This window comes from Salvelinus alpinus, chromosome 13 (genome assembly GCF_045679555.1).
Source record: "Salvelinus alpinus chromosome 13, SLU_Salpinus.1, whole genome shotgun sequence".
In the NCBI taxonomy this organism is placed as follows: domain Eukaryota; kingdom Metazoa; phylum Chordata; class Actinopteri; order Salmoniformes; family Salmonidae; genus Salvelinus; species Salvelinus alpinus.
In genome coordinates, this window is record NC_092098.1 from 22,142,041 (window position 1) to 22,165,768 (window position 23,728).

The window sequence follows — 23,728 nt, forward strand, 5'->3', positions numbered from 1 at the left end:
CATTTTTCTTTACAATGACGGCCTACCCGGCCGACGCTGGGCCAACTGTGTGCCGACCTATGGGACTCCCAATCACGGCCGGATATGATACAGCCTGGATTCGAACCAGGGACTGTAGTGACCACTCTTGCACTGAGATGCAGTGCCTTAGACCGCTGCGTCCATGTGTGTGCGTGTTAAATAGTTAACTGTACTAGAATGCTTAAAACGACGCTAAAATTTTAAAATATCGGTTATTGGTATCGTTTTTTTTTAGCAAGGAAAATATTGTATATATCGGAATCGGCCAAAAACGTCATATCGGTGCATCACTAGTCCGTAATCTTCAGGTCAGAAAGTTAGAGCTCTAGAAAGAGGGTTGAGTTACCGAGTTGGAATTCCAAGTTAGATGACAGTCCAAAACGATTTTTCCCAATCAAAGTTAGTTTTTTCCCCCAGTTCCTAGTTGTCTTTCCTAGTTCCCAGTCGGAAGTCTGAGATTTCCGAGTTCCCAGTTGTTTTGAAGAGGCATAAAACAGCAACGGAAGGCAGGCTTCATCAGCATCACAACACTTTGCAATAGGCTGGAGGCAGTATGCATTTTGAAAACATATACTTAATTGAATGTTTTAATAGATATTATGAGGCATGTCCTTACCTTGCTTCAAAGTAGCCTATTAGTTCCCCTGTCTTCTAATGGGGGGTTCAGATAATCAATTATGAGATTGGGGATTTGCACAAGGTCAGTGAGTGTGTCTGGGAGGACATGTGTGTTTGAGGGTTTGTGTGTAGGCCTAACTGTTGTGTGTGTGTGAGAGAGCGAGCGAGAATGAAACATTATGGTGCAAATGCCACTCCTAGTATGTATAATCTAATTAGGTTTGTATGTGTGGTATGTGTGGTCCCCTGGCTGCTGCAATCAGGCTCTGCCACTCTGAAATCACTCGGGATAACGGGTGTGATTAAAGGGGTGCAGAAAGAATTGGGTGTGTGTCTGTTTATTTGTAGCCAATGATAAACCCCATCAGGAAGCCAGGCAGTTGAGTGCAGGCAATGCACAGTGTGTGTAAACAACAACAAACCGCAGAGGAACCGGTCGAGAATAGACTGACTCCTACCCAAAATAAACTGTCGGTCCATGCAGGCAGGAAGGCAGGCCTGGGGGTCCTCATATCCATGTCTAATCCCATTACACAGTGTGGCCGCTGCAGGCCAAATGCAGAGACTGTTACAACACTAACACCAGGAGAGAGTAGAGGACTGTCCAAAATGTCCAAAAGACATTAAAAGTAGTTACATAAAACAGAGCTCACTGGATAGAGGAGGATATCCAAAAAGCCAATCAGAGATGTAGCCTAAACATTGAGCTGCTCCTGAGGAAATGGACCTGCATATAAACACCATATAACACATATAAGCGCAGTGGAGCAGTGGGCTGCAGCTTTAGAGAAGGTAAACACAGCCATTCTGAGGAACCATTACCGGTAGAACAAGAGCTGTAATTAGAGGTCAACCGATTAATCGGAATGGCCGAGTAATTAGGGCCGATTTCAAGTTTTCATAACAATCGGAAATCTGTATTTTTTTACACCTTTATTTAACTAGGCAAGTCAGTTAAGAACAGATTCTTATTTTCAATGACGGCCTAGGAACGGTGGGTTAACTGCCTTTTTAACAGATTTTTACCTTGTCAGCTCGGGGATTCAATCTTGCAACCTTACAGTTAACTAGTCAAACGCTCTAACCACCTGCTTTACATTGCACTCCACGAGGAGCCTGCCTGTTACGCGAATGCAGTAAGAAGCCAAGGTAAGTTGCTAGCTAGCATTAAACTTATCTTATAAAAAACAATCAATCAATCAATCATAATCACTAGTTAACTATACATGGTTGATGATATTACTAGTTTATCTAGCGTGTCCTGCGTTGCATATAATCGATGCGGTGCGCATTCGCGAAAAAGGACTGTCGTTGCTCCAACGTGTACCTAACCATAAACATCAATGCCTTTCTTAAAATCAATACACAAGTATATATTTTTAAACCTGCATATTTAGTTAATATTGCCTGCTAACATGAATTTCTTTTAACTAGGGAAATGGTGTCAATTCTCTTGCAACAGAGTCAGGGTATATGCAGCAGTTTGGGCCGCCTGGCTCGTTGCAAACTGTGTGAAGACTATTTCTTCCTAACAAAGACAGCCAACTTCGCCAAACGGGAGATGATTTAACAAGAGCGCATTTGCGGGAAAAAAAGCACAATCGTTGCACGACTGTACCTAACCATAAACATCAATGCCTTTCTTAAAATCAATACACAGAAGTATATATTTTTAAACCTGCATATTTAGCTAAAAGAAATCCAGGTTAGCAGGCAATATTAACCAGGTGAAATTGTGTCACTTCTCTTGCGTTCATTGCACGCAGAGTCAGGGTATATGCAACAGTTTGGGCCGCCTGGCTCGTTGCGAACTAATTTTCCAGAATTTTACGTAATTATGACATAACATTGAAGGTTGTGCAATGTAACAGGAATATTTAGACTTATGGATGCCACCCGTTAGATAAAATACGGAAAGGTTCCGTATTTCACTGAAAGAATAAACGTTTTGTTTTCGAGATGATAGTTTCCGGATTCGACCATATTAATGACCTAAGGCTCGTATTTCTGTGTGTTATTATTTTATAATTAAGTCTATGATTTGATAGAGCAGTCTGACTGAGCGATGGAAGGCACCAGCAGGCTCGTAAGCATTCATTCAAACAGCACTTTTGTGCGTTTTGCCAGCAGCTCTTCGCAATGCTTCAAGCATTGAGCTGGTTATGACTTCAAGCCTATCAACTCCCGAGATTAGGCTGGTGTAACCGATGTGAAATGGCTAGCTAGTTAGCGGGGTGCTCGCTCTGAGACTTGGAGTAGTTGTTCCCCTTGCTCTGTATGGGTAACGCTGCTTTGAGGGTGGCTGTTGTCAATGTGTTCCTGGTTCGAGCCCAGGTAGGGGCGAGGAGAGGGACAGAAGCTATACTGTTACACTGGCAATACTAAAGTGCCTATAAGAACATCCAATAGTCAAAGGTATATGAAATAGAAATCGTAAAGAGAGAAATAGTCCTATAATAACTACAACCTAAAACTTCTTACCTGGGAATATTGAAGACTCATGTTAAAAGGAACCACCAGCTTTCATATGTTCTCATGTTCTGAGCAAGGAACTTAAACGTTAGCTTTCTTACATGGCACATATTGCACTTTTACTTTCTTCTCCAACACTTTGTTTTTGCATTATTTAAACCAAATTGAACATGTTTCATTATTTATTTGAGGCTAAATTGATTGTATTGATGTATTATGTTAAGTTAAAATAAGTGTTAATTCAGTATTGTTGTAATTGTCATTATATTATAAAATAAAAATGTCTAAAATCGGCCGATTACTCGGTATTGGCTTTTTTTGGTCCTCCAATAATTGATTGAAAAATCATAATCGGTCGACCTCTAGCTGTAATGTCTAGGTTTGGATCCTGTGCTGTTGTCCGTCATAGGGATACCTGTCCCCAGTGGAGGTTAGAGAGGGTTAAGGTTTCTACTAGGGCTGGCACAATTAGCGTATAACTGACGGTTATGGATGAAGACTGTTATGAAAATAAAATAACCGTCATAATAACAAATAGAAATAGAATGAATAGAACAGGCTTGTCACATGCGCCGAATACAACAGATGTAACAGATGTACAGTGAAATGCTTACTTACAAGCCCTTAACAATGCTGTTTTAAGAAAATACCTAAAAAAAGGAAGGGATAAGAAAAACAAATAATTAAAGAGCAGCAATAAATGACAATAGCGGGGCTATATACAGGGGGTACCGGTGCAGAGTCAATGTGCGGGCGCATCGGTGTCGAGGTAATTGAAGTAATATGTACATGTAGGTAGAGTTATTAAAGTGACTATGCATAGATAATAACAGTGGGTAGCAGCAGGGTAGAAGGGGGGAGGGACAGTGCAAATAGTCTGGGTAGCCATTTGATTAGCTGTTCAGGAGTCTTATGGCTTGGGGGTAGAAGCTGTTTAGAAGCCTTTTGGACCTAGACTTGGCACTCCGGTACCGCATGCCGTGCGGTAGCAGAGAGAACAATCTATGACTAGGGTGGCTGGAGTCTGACAATTTTTAGGGCCAATTTTTGACACTGCCTGGTGTAGAAGTCCTGGATGGCAGGAAGCTTGACCCCGGGGATGTACTGGGCCGTACTCACTACCCTCTGTAGTGCCTTGCAGTCAAAGGCCGAGTAGTTGCCGTATCAGGCAGTGATGCAACCCGTCAGAATGCTCTCAATGGTGCAGCTGTAGAACCTTTTGAGGATCTGAGGACCCATGCCAAAAAATGTTCAGTCTCCTGAGGTGGAATAGGTTTGTCGTGCCTGTCTTGGTGTGCTTGAACCATGTTAGTTTGTTGGTGATGTGGACGCCAAGGAACTTGAAGCGCTCAACCTGCTCCACTACAGCCCTGTCGATGAGAATGGGGGCATGCTCGGTCCTCCTTTTCCTGTAGTCCACAATCATCTCCTTGTCTTGATCAAGTTGAGGGAGAGGTTGTTTTCCTTGCACCACACGGTCAGGTCTCTGACCTCCTCCCTATAGGCTGTCTCATCGTTGTTGGTGATCAGGCCTAGCACTGTTGTGTCATCGGCAAACTTAATGATGTTGGAGTGTCGTACCTGGCTCTGCAGTATTGAGTGAACAGGGAGTACAAGAGGGGACTGAGCACGCACCCCTGAGGGGCCCCCATGTTGAGGATTAAATGGCGGATGTGTTACCTACCCTTACCACCTGGGGGCAGACCGTCAGGAAGTCCAGGATCCAGTTGCAGAGGGAGGTGTTTAGTCTCAGGGTCCTTAGCTCGTCTGGTAGGCTTGTGTCACTGGTCAGCTCTCGGCTGTGCTTCCCTTTGTAGTCTGTAATAGTTTGCAAGCCCTGCCACATCCAACGAGCGTCGGAGCCGGTGTAGTAGGATTCAATCATAGTCCTGTATTGATGCTTTGCCTGTTTGATGGTTCGTTGGAGGGCATAGTGGGATTTCTAATAAGCTTCCGGGTTAGAGTCCCACTCCTTGAAAGTGGCAGCTCTACCCTTTAGCTCAGTGCGAATGTTGCCTGTAATCCATGGCTTCTGGTTGGTGGTGTACTCCTCAATGCCATTGGAAGAATCCCGGAACATTTTCCAGCCTGTCCTTGCAAAACAGTCCTGTAGTTTCGCATCTGCTTCATTTGACCACTTTTTTATAGACCGAGTCACTGGTGCTTCCCGCTTTAATAATTTCCATGGTAATGTACAATATTCATTCAAAAGATGTTAACTGATGTGGCTCAAGCAATGGAATGTATTCTTTGGTTGATTAAACTAAACTGACATTACAATCACAGCACATATTTTACTTCCTGCTTTGCTCCTATGGGTACACTCACAATGGCCGCCAGTCCACCCATTATGCCAATATTTACATGGATGGGGACACTCGTTTTATTCATTCTATTTCTATGGCAGCACATGCAGTCATTTTTGTTTGCTATTCGAATAGTATTGGCTGGCCAATTATCGTCGTCCAAAACTTCATGACAGTCACAGCCTTAGTTTCTATGTTGGTACTACTGAGAAATGAGGGCTGAAGATTGTTTCACTGATTACTGGTAGGCAGGGATCCACACAGCCCTCAAACGTTAGTCTCTGCAGGCCTGGGTGCTGCGCCAGAAGCCTTAGCACCCCACCGAAAACACCTGAGGACAAATAACTGCCTGTATATCCAGCCACCACATTACTGACCCAGCCCTTCGTCTCTTTATACCCCCTTCTCGCTCTTCTTCTCTCTCTGACACAGCCTTTAGCCTCTCCCAGAGAAAGAGAGGATGAAGCACGGATCATCTTTGACAGGATTGTAGCACCACAGAGCGTGGATACAACTTTAATGCCTCCGTAATGCAATCAGAGCACCATTACAGAGCAGGAGCGGCTACTTGCCTGACTGACAGAGAGAGGAGATACAAGAGCTGCTGTGTTTCACACTACTATAAAGAAGAGAGCTTGACTGAATGGGTTCAAGCAAGCATGAATGAGGGTAGTGAGAGCCAATGTAATTGTACACATGAAACCTGCTCTGTTTAGAATGTGGGAATCCAAAGGGTGCATCAATGTATATGTAGGCATCTGATCTGTGTGTGTATTATGAGGCTGTAGTCACCATGTAAAGTGTGCAAGCGTCAGGGTGTGTTTGTTTGTATGTGTTTACGTTGCTGTTTTTCACACAGATAAGTTTACCTCAATCGCTCCCCTCAGTGACCTCTGACCCTCAGGACCCTGGGATATTGAGCAATAAGTGTGATGATATCTGCACCATTGAACTTCTTGATTTCACAACTTTTAAAGGTCCTTTGATCATTCAAGACCGTGTGAATGATTGAGCTGATTTACAGAATGCGCTGTTGATGATTCACTCAAAAGTCAATGACAACACATTTGGCACTTATGACAACACAACATACTTTATCTGACCATAACGTTAGTTCAGACAAAGACTTCTTGTACTTTGCCAGGCATTATTGAATGTTGGGGTCCGTTCAATTCTGATCTTCTCTGATATTTATATGACAAGTGACTAACCATGATGACAACACAATATAGATCATAACTAGCTGCTTCACTTATGCAGTGAAGAATATGCACTTGTAGTGACCCCTGTGTGGCAACAACTCCTAAACCTTCTCTGCTTAGTTCAATACACTTTGTTTGTTTCAGATTAAAGTATAGCTAAGTACACAAGTACAATGTACCAGAAGAGATCTGATGGGACAGACGCGACAGCATGGAGATTTACAAACCTGCATCATCATCCCAACAGCAACATGTTTTGATCTCAGGACGAGAGCGCACGAGGTGATCGCACACCTTCTTGTCAAAGTGAGCGCGAGCTAAGTAGCTAGGCTAGCTACTACATGGCAATAAGTACAACACGCTAGCTAGTCATGTAACTGCATATTTCGGCTTCAACGCATGTCTGTCTTTATTTACCTTACAAGGAAACGGTAGAGTAGAAGCAACTTTTTCCATAGCCAAGTTCCTGATACTCGGGGTGAGAGGGCCGCGACAAGTCGGACAACAACTCAGCTTTTGACGACATTGGTTGCAAACTAGATGTCCGGCCTGGCATTGCAGAATCGGTGGCAGGACGTAGTCAAAACAAACCGGGCACTCGAACAAGGCTGTAAGTTCAGCAGATTGCCCAGGTAGCGATGCTGAGGGCAAGGCAACAGCAGCGACAGGTAGAGCCGAGCCAGACCCGGCCACAGCTCCTACTCCGGCGGCTGCAGCTGAGGCAGCAGCTCCTCCCGAACCGCCGTGCTTTCCTCCTCCTGTTTTCCCGGAACCGAGTCCTCCGCCCCCACCGCCCGCAGAGGACGGACGGCTCATATCGATTAGTTCAGTTCTTTAGGATAAACCCAGCGCGGAGTTTGAAGCCCAGATTCCTGTTTACGCACTCATCTGAGTGGCATTCAGACTACGCTCCAAGAAATCTCCAAGCCCCCGGGGACAGAACATGGTGTCTGTGTTTGACAGAAAGCAGAAAGCCCATTGGAGAGCATGGTTTGGACTGACAGCTTCTGCACCAATTAGAAAGTGAGCCTGGGTGCTTACGTAATGCGCACTGTGTACACGCAAGAGTACAACACAACGGACATGTTGACATGTAGTCACAGATAGAGCCTAAACCTTAATTTAATACGCGTGAATTGTTTGCTGTTAAAGACGGTGTGATACCCTCTATATGCAATATTCCAGTCAAGGAAAAAGTAACGTACCTTGGGATTAACATATCTAAGGATCAACAGGAAAGATGCTCATTAAATGTTATACCTATTATTGAAAAAAACAAAAAGAAGTTGAACCATTTTTTGCAGAAGGATTTATCCTTGAAAGGTCGAGTATTGCTTTCTAAAGCTGAAGGTATCTCCAGACTTACTTATGCAGCCCAGTCCCTTTATCTTGACAACAAAATAGGTAAAGCAGTTGACCAGGTGCTTTTCAACTTCATCTGGAAAAATCATACACATTATATTAGGAAATCTGTCATTATGAACTCATATGAATATGGTGGCCTCAATTTTTTTTTTCCTACTTTGAAAAACACTTTTAAGATAAGTTGGGCTAAAAAAATATTTAAGAATCCAACTTCAATTTGGAATTTCATCCCTCATTATATCTTCTCCCGTTTTGGTGGCCTCAATTTTATGTTACTTTGTAACTATAACATTGATAAGATTCCTGCAAAATTATATGCTTTTCATAGACAAGTATTCATAGCGTGGTCGTTAATATATAAACATACTTTTTCCACGCATAGGCATTTCATTTGGAACAATAAGGACATTTTGTATAGAAACGAGTCTTTATTTTTTAAAGAATTGGTTCAATAATCATATCCTGCTGGTGAGTCAACTTTTTAATGCAGAAGGATTGTTACTCAATTATGAGGAATTTTTATCTCGTTACAATATCCCTGTAACACCTAGAGAGTTCGCCATAGTCTTTGATGCTATTCCATCTGGAACTCTCATGTTATTTAGAGGTGTAGCCAGACCTCACCTTCTTGACCTACCCTTGCTTAATCCAGTTGACTCTCCAATAGGGAAAATATGTTTCTCCTTGCTCCCTCAGAACAACAGATCTATACGTGCTTTAGTTCAAAGGGATATTGTATCCATTCCTTATATCACAAGTTACTGGAATACATCGGTCACTAATATCTGTTGGGAAAAAGTCTGGTTGTTACCAAACAAATATTGGCTTGTTAACAAGGACAAAGAGGTCTCTTTCAGAATGATCCATAAGTATTACCCTGCGAATCATTACCTGAAGAAACTCAAAAAAGACATTAACATTGATTGTACTTTTTGTGTTGAGCATCCAGAAACAGTTTTGCATTTATTTTGGCATTGTCTACATGTAAAACAATTATGGAAAGATATTCACAGTTTTATAACTGTTAATATTCTTGATGACTTTTGTTTTTTTTATGGGAGAATGTGCTGCTCGGTTTCCTTAACTTTAATAAAGATAAAGAAAAAAAAATTTACCTCATAAATCTAATTGTGCTAATGGCAAAATGTCAAATTCATAAATGTAAATTCACTAATAAAAAACCACTCTTCCGTGTTTTCTATAAGGAATTCGAGCAGTACATTAAGACCATTCTACATTCTTCTGATAAGAAAGCTGTTAAAACCATCAATATGTGTGTTTCTTTTAAGGTCTTTGTATAATCTGTCATTTGTTGTACCCCCTAGCATATGTTATCATTGTCTATTTATTGTATGTATACAGACTTTTCTATATAGGTAATAACAAATGTAAATAACATTTTTGTAAAAAATATTCACAGATAGAACATTTTAATTTTTTTTATTAAACAGTAACATGCTAAACACAAAAAACAGAACAGCCAGAGCGATTCCACAAAGAAATAAGAAAGAGAAAAACAAATACAAATACACATTATATCAATTCAAATACAGACATGGAGCGAATACATTTTTAAGACATTTTGTTTTGTATAAGTTTTAATGATTCTAAATAGTTTTCCAAGTCTGATAAAAAAAAAATAATCTTTTTTTCATACATTTTGATTTGTGTATGAAAATTTTTCCTAATAAAATAAAGAGATTTATGACATACTCACGTTCAATTGTAGAATCAGTATAGTAAAATAATATGTCAAAATTAGATATTTCAATGGATGTATGCATTTTGTTGCCAATATTTAATTTTACATGATTTCAGAACACTTCACTATGTAAACAATGACAGAATAATTGTTCAATAGATTCAGTTTCTAGTTCACAAAAACTGCATTCACTGGTAACATCAGGTATATATTTAGAAATCAAGCTATTACACGGATAGAATCTATGGATAATCTTAAAGGAGATCTCCTTTACTTTATTGGTCACCATACATTTGTGTGGAGTGAGCCAAGCACGGCGCCAGTTTACATCAAACGATGAAGCCCAACAAAATATCACAGAGGGAATAGACTTCCTGTAGAAAATATCCCTTAATTGTAAGGGGTGCGTACTGGCGGCAGAGAAGTCAGACGCAGGAGAGCAAAAACTGTGTTTCCAACGGCGTAGTTTAATAATAAAAACCCACCGGAAACCAGAACAATCAATAAATGGGTACAAAACCCGACGTACACCAGACATAACGTGCACAAGCACTTACAATAAACAATACCGGACAAGGACATGGGGGAACAGAGGGTTAAATACACAACATGTAATTGATGGAATTAATTAATTAGGTGTGTGGGAAGACAAGACAAAACAAATGGAAAATGAAAGGTGGATCAGCGATGGCTGTCACGACTTCCACCAAAGGTGGCTCCTCTCCCTGTTCGAGCGGCGCTCGGCGTTCGGCGTCACCGGTCTACTAGCTGCCACCGATTCCTTTTCCTTTTCTGTTGGTTTTGTCTTGATTGTTTTCACCTGTTGCTTATTTTGGTTCATCAATGGTCTATTTAAACTTCCAGTGCCCGCCTGCCTTTGTGCGGGTTTATTCCTACTGTCAGTGGTGAAGTTGTGTTTCTCCTGCGTAATTTGTTGTATGTTATTTCCTGGTTTTTGGAGACATACCTGATTTGTGGTCATTGCCTGATTGTTGTCTAGACCAAGCGAAATAAACACATCCATTTGAAGTATTGCTCTCTGCGCCTGACTCTACACCCACCACTCCTAGAATTCTGTGACAGAAGCCCGCACCAGAACACAGAGTCAGCAGGAGCAGCTGCGCCCCCCCCTCCCATCCATGGAAGAGCGTGTCCTCCATCACACAGCCATCATACACCGGATTGGGACGGCGATGAATCAAATGATGGAAAGAATGGAGAGATGGGAGAGGAACGGCCTCCCTACTTCGTCTCCCGCTCCTCTTCAGCCTGCGCTACCTTCTTCTCCGGCGGCGTCCGGACCCAGAGCTCTTCCGCTCGCGCTCCCGAGGGCGTACGATGGAACGGCTGCCGGGTGCAAGGGGTTCTTGCTCCAGCTAGAGCTTTACCTGGCTACCGTTCGCCCGACTCCCTCGAGAGAGGATTGTGTGAGCGTCCTCGTCTCCTGCCTGACGGGCAGAACCCTGGAGTGGGCCAATGCTGTCTGGGAGGGTCCAGATTCAGCGAGGGACCATTACCCTGAGTTCACCCGCCGTTTCCGGGCTGTGTTCGACCACCCACCGGAGGGTCGAGCGGCGGGTTAACGGCTGTTCCACCTTAGGCAGGAGACGAGGAGCGCACAGGACTTCGCGCTGGAGTTTCAGACCCTGGCCGCTGGAGCGGGGTGGAACGACAGGGCCCTGATGGACCACTACCGGTGTAGCCTCCGGGAGGACGTCAGCAGGGAGCTAGCTTGTCAGGACGCCACCCTCACACTAGACGAACTAATCGACGTGTCAATCCGGCTGGTCAACCTGCTAGCTGCTCGCGGGCGTCCAGAGCGGGTTCTGTTTGTTCCAACCCCCAGCACTCCCGCTCCAACACCCATGGAGTTAGGGGGTGCTGCATCTAGGGCGACCGGAGGAGGAGCCTCCTCCTGCACCAGTTGTGGTTGGAGAGGGCACACTGCCGACCGGTGCTGGAGGAGCTCGTCTGGGAGTCGAGAGGGCAGGTAGAGCACTGCTCGGACACCCCAGGTGAGTCAGCACCAGACTCACCCAGAGCTCCCTGTTGGTCATATGTTTGTACTAATCTCTTTTCCTGAGTTTTCCCCCTCTTACCAGCATAAAGCGCTAGTCGATTCAGGTGCAGCTGGGAGTTTTATGGACCACGGGTTCGCTCATAGGTTAGGGATTCCGTTGGTGCAGATAGGCCAACCCTTCCCCGTGCACTCCCTAGATAGTCGACCGTTAGGGTCAGGGCTGGTCAGGGAGGCCATGGTTCCACTGGACATGGTAACGCAGGGGGGTCATGGGGAACGGATTAGTCTCTTCCTCATTGATTCTCCTGCGTTTCCAGTGGTGCTGGGGCTTCCCTGGTTGGCTATTCACAATCCCAAGATTTCATGGAAACAGGGGGCTCTAAAGGGGTGGTCAGAGGAGTGTTCAGGTAGGTGTTTAGGAGTTTCCATCGGTGCAACGACGGTGGAGAGTCCAGAACAGGTTTCCACTGTGCGCATTCCCTCAGAATATGCCGATTTGGCAATCGCTTTCTGTAAAAAGAGGGCGACCCAATTACCACCTCATCGACGAGGGGATTGTGCGATAAACCTCAAGGTAAACGCAGCACTTCCCAGGAGTCACGTGTACCCGCTGTCACAGGAGGAGACGGTGGCTATGGAGACATATGTCACTGAATCTCTGGGACAGGGGTACATTCGGCCCTCCACATCACCCATCTCCTCGAGTTTCTTTTTTGTGAAGAAGAAGGTGGGAGGTCTGCGTCCGTGCATTGATTATAGAGGTCTAAATTCCATCACAGTGGGGTTTAGTTACCCGCTACCTCTCATCGCTACGGCGGTGGAATCATTTCACAGAGCACGCTTTTTCACAAAACTGGATCTCAGGAGCGTGTATAACTTGGTGCGTATCCGGGAGGGAGATGAGTGGAAGACCGCGTTTAGTACCCATCTGGCCATTATGAGTACCTCGTCATGCCGTATGGGTTGAAGAATGCTCCAGCCGTCTTTCAATCCTTTGTAGACGAGATTCTCAGGGACCTGCACGGGCCGGGTGTGGTGGTTTATATCGATGACATTCTGATTTATTCCGCCACACGCGCCGCGCATGTGTCTCAAGCGCGCAGGGTACTTGGGCGACTGTTGGAGCATGACCTGTACGTCAAGGCTGAGAAATGTGTGTTCTCCAAACAAGCCGTCTCTTTCCTGGGGTATCGCATTTCCACATCTGGGGTGGTGATGGAGTGTGACCGCGTTGCAGCCATGCGTAATTGGCCGACTCCGACCACGGTAAAGGAGGTGCAGCGGTTCTTAGGGTTTGCCAATTACTACCGGAGGTTTATCCGGGGTTTTGTCCAGGTGGCTGCTCCCATTACCTCACTGCTGAAGGGGGGGGGCCGATGCGTTTGCTTGCGGTAGTCAGCGGAGTCGAGCAGAGCTTTTAGTCGTCTGAAGGCGCTGTTTACTGATGCTCCCGTATTGGCTCATCCGGACCCCTCTTTGGCATTCATGGTGAAGGTGGACGCGTCTGATGCTGGGGTTGGAGCCGTGCTATCACAGCGCTCGGGCAACCCACCGAAGCTTCGCCCCTGCGCTTTTCTTTCGAGGAAGCTCAGTCCGGCGGAGCGAAACTATGACGTGGGGTACCGGGAGTTGCTGGCTGTGGTAAAAGCTCTGAAGGTGTGGAGACATTGGTTTGAGGGGGCTAAACACCCTTTTCTCATCTGGACTGACCACTGTAATCTGGAGTACATCTGGGCAGCGAGTAGACTGAATCCTCGCCAGGCAAGGTGGGCCATGTTTTTCACCAGATTTCGTTTCATCATCTCTTATAGACCAGGTTCCCGTAACATTAAGGCCGACGCACTGTCCCGTCTCTATGATACCGAGGAGCGGTCCATCGATCCTACTCCCATACTTCCGGCCTCATGTCTGGTGGCACCGGTGGTATGGGAGGTGGACGCGGACATCGAGCGGGCGTCACGGTTAGAACCCACGCCACCACACTGTCCAGCGGGCCGGAAGTATGTGCCGCTTGGTGTTCATGACAAATTGATCCGGTGGGCCCACACGCTACCCTCCTCGGGTCATCCGGGAATTGAGAGGACGGTGCGGGGTCTTAGGGGGAGGTACTGGTGGCCCACTTTAGCTAAGGACGTGAGATTTTACGTCTCCTCCTGTTTGGTGTGCGCTCCTTGGTCACATCTGTCGGTGGACTTCCTCACCGACCTTCCCCCGTCTCAGGGGAACACCACGATCCTGGTTGTTGTGGATCGGTTTTCGAGGGTCCTGCCGTCTCCTCCCGTTGCCCGGTCTCCCTACGGCCCTGCAGACTGTGGAGGCCATGTTTACCCACGTCTTCCGGCACTACGGGGTGCATGAGGACATAGTTTCTGATCGGGGTCCCCAGTTCACGTCCCGGGTCTGGAGGGCGAGGTACGTGAGGTACGTGAGGTACGTCCCATGGGCGGAGGTGGCCCAAAACTCACTCCGCCACTCCTCCACAAACTTGTCGTCTTTCCAGTGCGTGTTGGGCTACCAGCCGTTCCTGGCACCTTGGCATCAGAGCCAGACGAGGCTCCTGCGGTGGAAAAATGGGTGCAGCGCTCAAAGGAGACCTGGAGAGCCGTCCAGGAATCGCTAAAACGGACTGATGGGCAGCAAAAGGTGAGTGTTGACCGCCACCGCAGTGAGGCCCACGTGTTCACACCGGGGTACCGGGTCTGGCTCTCGACCCGAAACCTGCCCTGCCGGAAGCTGGGGCCGCGGTGTGTGGGGCCATTTAAAGTCCTGAGGAGGATAAACGAGGTGTGTTATAGGTTACAGCTCCCCCCTTAACCCCTAGTTTCATGTGTCTCTCTGTAACAGTATAACTTTATACCGTCCCCTCGCCCATACCCGGGCGCGAACCAGGGACCCTCTGCACACATCAACAACAGTCACCCACGAAGCGTCGTTACCCATCGCTCCACAAAAGCCGCGGCCCTTGCAGAGCAAGGGGCAACACTACTTCTAGGTTTCAGAGGAAGTGACGTAACTGATTGAAATGCTAGTAGCGCGTACCCGCTAACTAGCTAGCCATTTCACATCCGTTACACTCACCCCCCTTTCAACCTCCTCCTTTTCCGCAGCAACCAGTGATCCGGGTCAACAGCATCAATGTAACAGTATAACTTTAAACCGTCCCCTCGCCCCGACCCGGGCGCGAACCAGGGACCCTCTGCACACATCAACAACAGTCACCCACGAAGCGTCGTTACCCATCGCTCCACAAAAGCCGCGGCCCTTGCAGCACAAGGGGCAACACTACTTCAAGGTTTCAGAGCAAGTGACGTAACTGATTGAAACGCTAGTAGCGCGTACCCGCTAACTAGCTAGCCATTTCACATCCGTTACATCTCCTCAGGCCGGTGGTAGCTGGTCCCCTGCTGGAAGGTGAGGTGCCGGAGGTCCGTCCGCCCCCTCTGGACATCGAGGGGCCCCCGGCATACACGGTACGTTCCATCCTGGACTCTAAGAGGGGCCTGCAGTGAGGGGCCTGCAGTACCTCGTGGATTAGGAGGGGTACGGTCCGGAGGAGAGGTGCTGGGTACCGGTGGAGGACATCTTGGATCCATCACTGCTGAGTGATTTCCACCGCCTCCATCCGGATCGCCCTGCGCCTCGCCCTCCGGGTCGTCCTCGAGGTCGGTGTCGGCGCTCAGCGGGAGCTGCGTGTCAGGGGGGGGTACTGTCACGACTTCCACTGAAGGTGGCTCCTCTCCCTATTCGAGCGGCGCTCGGCGTCACCGGTCTACTAGCTGCCACCGATCCCTTTTCCTTTTCTGTTGGTTTTGTCTTGATTGTTTTCACCTGTTGTTTATTTTAGTTCATTAATGGTCTATTTAAACTTCCAGGGTTATTCCTACTGTCAGTGGTGAAGTTGTGTTTCTCCTGGTAATTTGTTGTATGTTATTTCCTGGTTTTTGGAGACATACCTGATTTCTGGTCATTGCCTGATTGTTGGCTAGACCAAGCGAAATAAACGCATCCATTGGAAGTATTGCTCTCTGCGCCTGACTAGTCGTGACATTAATAAACGAATGTTGAATTTCTTATCTAGTAAACCTATGCCATTCACCTGGATATTGCTTACAATAGGAGATATTCCAAAATATGCAATATTCTGAAGTAAAGATTTTATCCCACTAGGGATAGCTTTTATAACAGTGTCATATTCCTTGCTTGAAACCTCAAAGTTGTATCTTTCCATGAATTCTCTCCGCGTCAATAGATTCCCACTAATACTAACTAATTGGCTGACAAGGACAATGTTTTTCGAGAACCAGTTACGGTAAAATAACATCTTGTTTCTATGTAATATTGACCCATTATTCCATATAAAACATCTATGAGGTGAAAAGATGTGTTTATATAGCAAAGCCCAGCACATTAAAGCCTGCTTGTGAAAAGCCACCAATTTCACAGGAAGTGTACCCACAATATAGGGACATTGTAGTTAAAAACTAAGCCCTCCGAGCTTCTGAAAAACATAATGAGGTATAATACTCCAGAAACTATGAGGATTTTTAAAGTACCTTTTAACCCAGTTTACTTTTGATATCTGATTAAAAAGAGTGAAGTCAGACATTTAGACCGCCATCACAAACTCTTTTGGTGATAACATCTCTTTTTATCTTATGTGGCTTGTTTTTCCATATGAAGTTGTACAATAGCCTATCTAATGTACAGAAAGTGGATTTGGGAATTGCAATAGATAAAAAAAGATAGGATGCACGAGATAGCTCCTCAGCTTTGGATAAAAGCACCCTTCCTTGAAGACTTAAATCCCTCCCTAACCATGAGGATACTTTTTTATTGACAGATTCACTTACAGGGTTCAAATTAAAATCATTCATAGTCTTAAGACTTTTGGTGATCTTTACACCGAGGTAGGTTACAGTATCTTTTTCAGAGATGTTACAATCTGCTGGATTGACAGCTCCTTTCAGAACAAACATCTCACATTTGAAAATATTTAATACCAAACCTGAGATTTTGGAGAACTGCTTCACAATATCCAATGCTAATCTAGTTTGTGACATTTTTCAAAAAAAGTGAGGTGTCATCCACCAGTTGGGATATCTTGATCTCTCTGGCCTGGAATGGAATGCTTTCAAATTTACTTTGATAAACTAATGAGCATAAGATTTGAGATACTAACAACAACAAAAAAAGGTGAGATTGGACAACCTTGTCGTATTCCTTTGTAAATGTTAAACCTTGAGGATGTTCCATGACAGAGTTTGATACAGCTATTGCCACCATTATACACAGTTCTAATAGCATCAACAACAAAAATGACCAAACTTCTAATGCTTAAGACAAGCAAAGATCAAATTGTGACTTACGCTTTCTGAAAATCCCAAAATAAGATAACAGGGAAGTCATCCAATAGATCACAATACTCAACCAAGTCTAACACCAGCCTCAGATTATTAGATATATGGCGCACTTTCATAAACCCTGATTGACATTCATCAATCAGATAATTCAAGCAAGACTTTAACCTTTTCGCAAAGATTGAGGTTATAATTTCGTAGTCGTTATTTATGAGTGTGATTGGACGCCAATTGTCAATATTTAAGAGATCCTTGTGTGGTTTAGGTATAAGAGTATTAACCCCTTACTTCAGAGAGGCAGGTAGTTCTCCCTTCTTGAAAGCCTCCTTAAAGGTTTCAAGTAAAAATGTTGCTATTTCTTCAGAGAAGGTTTTGTAAAATTCAGAGGTTGATCCATCACAACCTGGAGATTGACAACAAGACCAATTGAATTCTTCACTAACCGAGTTAACATTTTCTATAGAATCAAGGAGATCCTTAGAGTCACTCAAATTGTTATCTTAGGAGTAAAGATTCTCATAAAACTTAGTGGTAAAGTCTGATAACAACTCTCTATCCTCAGTGGTAACCCCATTAATCTTACATTTCCGAAGTGTGTTGAGTTCCCCTCTAGTCTTTTCCAAATGAAAAAAAGTATCTACTGTTCTTTTCGTCTTTTTCAAGACATTGTTTTCTGGATCTTATGAAAGCTCCTCTAGCCTTTTCCTCATACAATGTATCTAGTTGATTCTGTAAATCATTCAATTTAGATTTCTCATTAAGATCAAGATGCTCAATCTCTGTGATATCCGCAATTGTCTTAGAGAGTTCAGCTACCTCACATCTTCTTAAAGCAAGCCGTTTCCCATAAGTAATACAGGCTGAGCGGATACAACATTTCAGCAGTTCCCAATATTTCCCATATTCTGCATTAGATGTAGCTAAATTTCAGTGAACAGAAATTAGATTCTTAATCACATTTTTTAAATCATCATTCAATAATAATGAGTTATTTAATTTCCAATAACCACCAGAGTATTTCTTATCATCATAAATGCACATTCTTACAGTCAGCCATATGACTTTATGATCCGTCAGGACTGCAGGCAGTATTTTTACCTCTAGAGTGTTGGGCTCGAGACTAGAGGTTATCACCCACAAGTCAATTCTTGATTGTAGTGAACGAACTCTATTACTCCATGTGTATTGTTTCTCTACAGGGTTTTTAACTCTCCATATGTCAATTAAGTACACACAGATAGAATCTACCTCAGTGTAAAATCTTTGATGTAGTCATCTTCTTTGAATATTTATTTGCCGATCCCAACCAACGTTTCAGATGCATATACCGCCACCTACTGCCCTGGAGAGTGAGGCCGGCCTAATATTACTATCCTACAGTATATTCTCCTACCTAGCCCTTTACTGATAAAATAGCATAAATCCCTACAAACCGCCCTCATCCCATCTACCGACCCAAAATACCACCTAAACCCCATCCCTGTCCAAAGTCATACAATTCACAATAGGGGAGAGTGGGGTAAGTTGAACCAAAGGGTTAGTTAACCAAAGGGTTAGTTGAGCCACCCCTTGTTTCTAGGAAACCATACACAAAATGAATCATACAACCAAATATTTAAGAAGAGGTCTTCATTTCATTGCGTCTGTGATGGAAAAAGTGGTAAGCAAGTTTGACTTTATGAAAGAAAACAGATTTTCACAAAGTCAAATTAATGTATTGTGTCATGATGGTTGTATCTAAACCAAAGTAGATTGTTTTAAGATAGTATTCCTAATCAGTTGGGGTCTCTATAAGCTACAATATGAGATCCTAAAGCGAGCATGAAAGTACATCATTGTAGCTGTGTGGGCTAATATAGTCAAAATGTTGGCCTTGGGGTAAATTGAGCCAATGGCCACCATATACCACACAAATGATGATTACATTTTGATTACCTATGCATAGTATGTTTGCAATGTGTGATTCATACGAACTCAAGATTCAACTCAAGTGCATTTTTATGGTTACAGAGCAGACATCATCATGCCCTGTGTATGAAAATGTAAAACATGCAAGGGTTTAGTCCCCCTTGAGGTTCCTGAGAGAGGAGCCAAGAAAGTGATAGAAGAGAAGAAGTCCATTTGAGCAGCAGCACAGTAGCAGTGTGTGGGTAAAATCACTGACTAAGGCAGCTCCAAAATACAGGTGTTTTAGCCTAGCTCAGTGCTTTCTGTGGTGGTGGGGCAGCTAGCGGAAAATACGGAGTGTAGGGGTTGGTAATGTTCTCTAGTTGCGCCGTGATTGGCTCAGTGTTCTGTCACTCATGGGGGCATTACGTCAACACAAAATCTACAGGGAGAGCGCAACAATTCAAACCCCTTGGATGCTGCCATAGAGTTACATTAGAAGTGCCCATCCAAGAAGACTCAAGGTCATTGACCACAGATAAAATGATGTCATATCATGTTATATCTACAGTAGCTTTGATTGGACTTATCATGTCAACATCATACTTTCAAAATCTTAGCAAGCTAGCAGTCATCATGAATCAAGTCGACAATCTACTGGCAAATCCTTTTCAAGCCTTGTCATATGAAGAGAAATGATGATGAGAAATTATAGATAAAATGTATCGGTGCTCATCGGCCATTGGACATAAACATTACACAACAAGTTGGAAAATGCAAATTCAACAATGAGTGGTTTGGAAGGAATCAGTGGCTAACTGCAAGCGTTGCAAAGCAATCACTAGCCTGCTATTCAGTGGAGTGGGTGGGTGGTCCAAGTCTGGGTTTAAGGGTCTCTTTTCCAAGCATAAAACGATAAACATTCAACATTGGCCATGCTGTCAATCCAGCATGACTTCTGCCGCATTCAAAACAACTGGAAACTCGGAACTGGGAAATCTCAGACTTCAGTGAATTCAAAACAACTGGGAACTCAGCTCCGACTGGGAAAATATGTTTTGAACGGTCATCCAACTCGGAATTCCAACTCGAGAACTCGGGCCTCTTTCTAGAGCTCCGACCTGAAGATCACTGATGGCATGATTTGACCTTGTTTTTTTCAGAGTTCCCAGTTGTCTTGACAGCACCATAAATCCAGAGAATGCCAGACTTTGATCACAAAGTTTGATGACAAAATTTGCCGCACCACCTTACCGTTCAAGTGAGCACATTATAACACCGGTGAGTCCAAAAATGTCTTGTATGCTGCTGCATTAATGATGTAATATGCCAGGGAGATATGTATACTGTAGCTAAGAAAGTAATACTAAGTGTATGTTGTGTAGTAAGCTGTTAGTAGCCCGTGTGCCTCATCCTAATCATTTCTCTAAATAGCCTGTTTTAGAGAAATGTCCTCATCGAATATTGTAAGAGCTTTCATCTGCTTACATGCCCCCTTTATTTATCCTACGGTTCTGACTTGGTGTACATGGAGAATACTGTAAGAACGGCCCATGTTCTGAATTCTGTCGCTGTACATTTCAAAAGTGCTGAACAAATAGTTATAGTAACTTCCTAGCTCGCTCATTAATGTCTTAATTGAAATTGCGGTTCGCCTCTTATCCGCTCGTCGTCCCCTTATGCCATAGTTTGTACATCTCAATTGTCAGTAGAAACCACATTTGTTTATGCAAGTCAGCCATATCAGCTATGTTTTTTTTAAAGGCAGTAAATGAGGCTGAATGAACTGTTTCGCTGCCAGACAAGGCTCCGCTGATAGCCAGGTGTAGCATTGGTAAGGATTCACTCCATGGTGCTGAAAATAAAGCTAGGCTGTTGGGACAGCTTTATGTAGGCCTTAACAGTTTGTGGGCGCCCTTTGTCACCGTTATAGAGCAATTCATGTATTGTTTAGTGTTGTGTAGTGGCTTTGCTGGCAAGCACCAAACATTATTTTGCTTGTTTGCCCCACCAAGATTGACATGCTAAAATTGCCACTGTAATCAACATAAGCTAAATATGATGTGACTGTCCACGGTTCTGATTTCTGTATGCGTTCGTACAAGTAGAAAAACCTGTTGACTCACGCTACTTGTAGAGAAATGCCAATGCCATCCTCCTCTTTTATGTTGATGAAACGGTCTATCACTCTGTCATACAGTATACACTTAAATGTTTTGCTGTCCTAGGCTACCTGGCTAAAATGGTTTCTCTCTAGCCTATCTTCCATTCATAGGCAACGTTAGCTAGTTAACATTAGGCTTATTTTTAAATGTTTTAACTTTTATTTAACTATACATCTAGTTATGTATTGAACTTCCATCCTCTCAGGCCTGGGGCACAACAATGTATGAATTAATGGTTAGATCAGAATCGGTGTTATAATCATTGACCAGTACGGAGAATTAAGTAAAACCACAAGTCCAAATCCCTATCTCCATCCATGGCTAATTTAGGAAACGGACAATTTTAGCTAGCTAGCTAGCTAGCCACCGGAGGACAACAACACAACCAGATGCAACAATTCAAATTTCTGACTTATGCTCTCAATGGGATTTGATAGGAGTAATGCCAAATCCAAGCTGGCTTGCCTTGACACTTTTTTTGGTGCGCCAGGACCATTCACAGTTGAGCTTGCTCAGTTTAGCTCAACGTTGATTGGCACATTTTTTATACATTTTTTGTCGAGGGTGGCCAGATGCTCGCTGGCTTCCCTTGCCTTCAATGCTACGGGTGGCAACAATGTCATACTCGTTTGGACCAGACAGCATCAGATAGATGGCCTACACGTAGAGAGACAGAGGTAAGCTGCTTCAATCACTCGGATGCTTTCTCCTGTGAGATACATTTAGCCTCTTGCGAATTGAAGGAAAATTATGAAACACAGAGAGACGCAAGATACATTATATTATAATTTTAAATTTTAAATTGAATTGAAAACATTTTGTTGTTGGAAGCCTGGCTTCCCTTGGCAGCCATGAATATACACCACTGCAGAAGCAAGGGATGAAAAATAGACTGAATGACACTGTATGGCTCAGTTGGTAAAACATGGCACTTGCACCGCCACGGTTGTGGGTTCGATTCCTGGGGCCACCCATACGTAAACTGTATGCAAGCATGACTGTACGTGGCTTTGGATAAAAGAGTCTGATAAATGGCAAATATATAGTGACGTACATTGACAAAAAAGATAACAAACACATACCTGCGCAAAGGACAGGCTATGATAGAGTATCAGAGACAGACAAGGTCTTATCTGATGACATGGAGTCGGAGCTTGCTAAGAATCTTAAGGACCGGTTTCATGGGCTTAGTAGCCTCAAATGCAGAGAACTTGCTTACGCATTGGTACATCGAAACAGCATTCCTCTCTCAGACAACTGGTCAAGAAATTGAAGGGTAAGTGCTATTTAACAGAGATAGTTATATCTGAATGTAGGCATACATTTGAATGTAGGCAGGAAATAGTGTTTAACATGATTTTTTAATGACTACCTCATCTCTGTACCCCACACATACAATTATCAGTAAGGTCAGTCGAGCAGTGAATTTCAAACACAGATTCAACCACAAAGACCAGGGATGTTTTCCAATGCTTTGCAAAGAAGGGAACCTATTGGTAAATGAGTAAAAATAAGAAAAGCAGACATGGAATATCCCTTTGAGCATGGGGAAGTTATTAATACACTTTCAATGGTGAATCAATACACCCAGTCACTACAAAGATACAGGCCTCCTTCCTAACTCAGTTGCCGGAGAGAAAGGAAACCGCTCAGGGATTTCACCATGAGGTCAATGGTGACTTTAAAACAGTTACAGAGTTTAATGCCTGTGATAGGAGAAAACCGAGGATGGATCCACAACATTGTAGTTACTCCACAATACTAACCTAAATGACAATGTGAAAAGAAGGAAGCCTGTACAGAATAAAAATATTCCAAAACATGCATCCTGTTTGCAATAAAGTAAAACTGCAAAAAATGGGGCAAAGAAATTAACTTTATGTCCTGAATACAAAGCGCTATGTTTGCTGCAAATCCAACACAACACATCGCTAAGTACCTCTCTTCATACTTTCAAGCATAGTGGTGGCTGCATCATGTTATAGGAATGCTTGTCATCAGCAAGGACGGGAGTTTTTTTTAGGATAAAAAGAAACGGAATAGAGCTAAGCACAGGCAAAATCCTAGAGGAAAACCTGGTTCAGTCTGCTTTCAACACACACTGTGTCACGCCCTGGCCTTTGTTATCTTTGTTTTCTGTAATAGTTTGGTTAGGTCAGGGTGTGACAGGGGGGATGTTTGTGTGTTTTTGTCTCGTCTTGGGTGGTTGTATGGTATAGGGGGTTTAGGTAGAGTAGATGGGTTTGTGTTTGAGTGTAGGTGTCTAGGTATGTCTATGGTTGCCTGAATGGTTCTCAATCAGAGACAGCTGTCATTCATTGTCTCTGATTGGGAGCCATATTTAAGGCAGCCATAGGCAGTAGGCTTTTGTGGGTAATTGTCTATGTCTATGTTGCATGTTAGCACTTAGTCTTTTATAGCTTCACGTTTGTTTTCGTCTTCCAATAAAATATGTATCTTTCACACGCTGCGCCTTGGTCTCCTCACTATGACGATCGTGACACACTGGGAGACAAATTCACCTTTCAGCAAGGCAATAACCTAAAACACAAGTCCAAATCTACACTTGAGTTGCTTACCAAGAGGACATTAAATGTTCCTGAGTGGCCTAGT

At 43.9% G+C, this 23,728-nt stretch overlaps 1 protein-coding gene across 1 annotated transcript in view; it reads right to left on the bottom strand.

Moving 5' to 3' along the window:
- LOC139537379 (E3 ubiquitin-protein ligase Siah2-like) overlaps positions 1 to 7,586 on the bottom strand; it is a 43,408-nt gene extending 35,822 nt beyond the window's left edge. Inside the window, exon 1 of the mRNA XM_071338614.1 lies at positions 7,037 to 7,586. Within this exon, the coding sequence (XP_071194715.1) occupies positions 7,037 to 7,435 (399 nt within the window). The 5' untranslated portion in view covers positions 7,436 to 7,586. The remainder of the gene's footprint in view (positions 1 to 7,036) is intronic.
- Between the last annotated feature and the right edge of the window lie 16,142 nt (positions 7,587 to 23,728).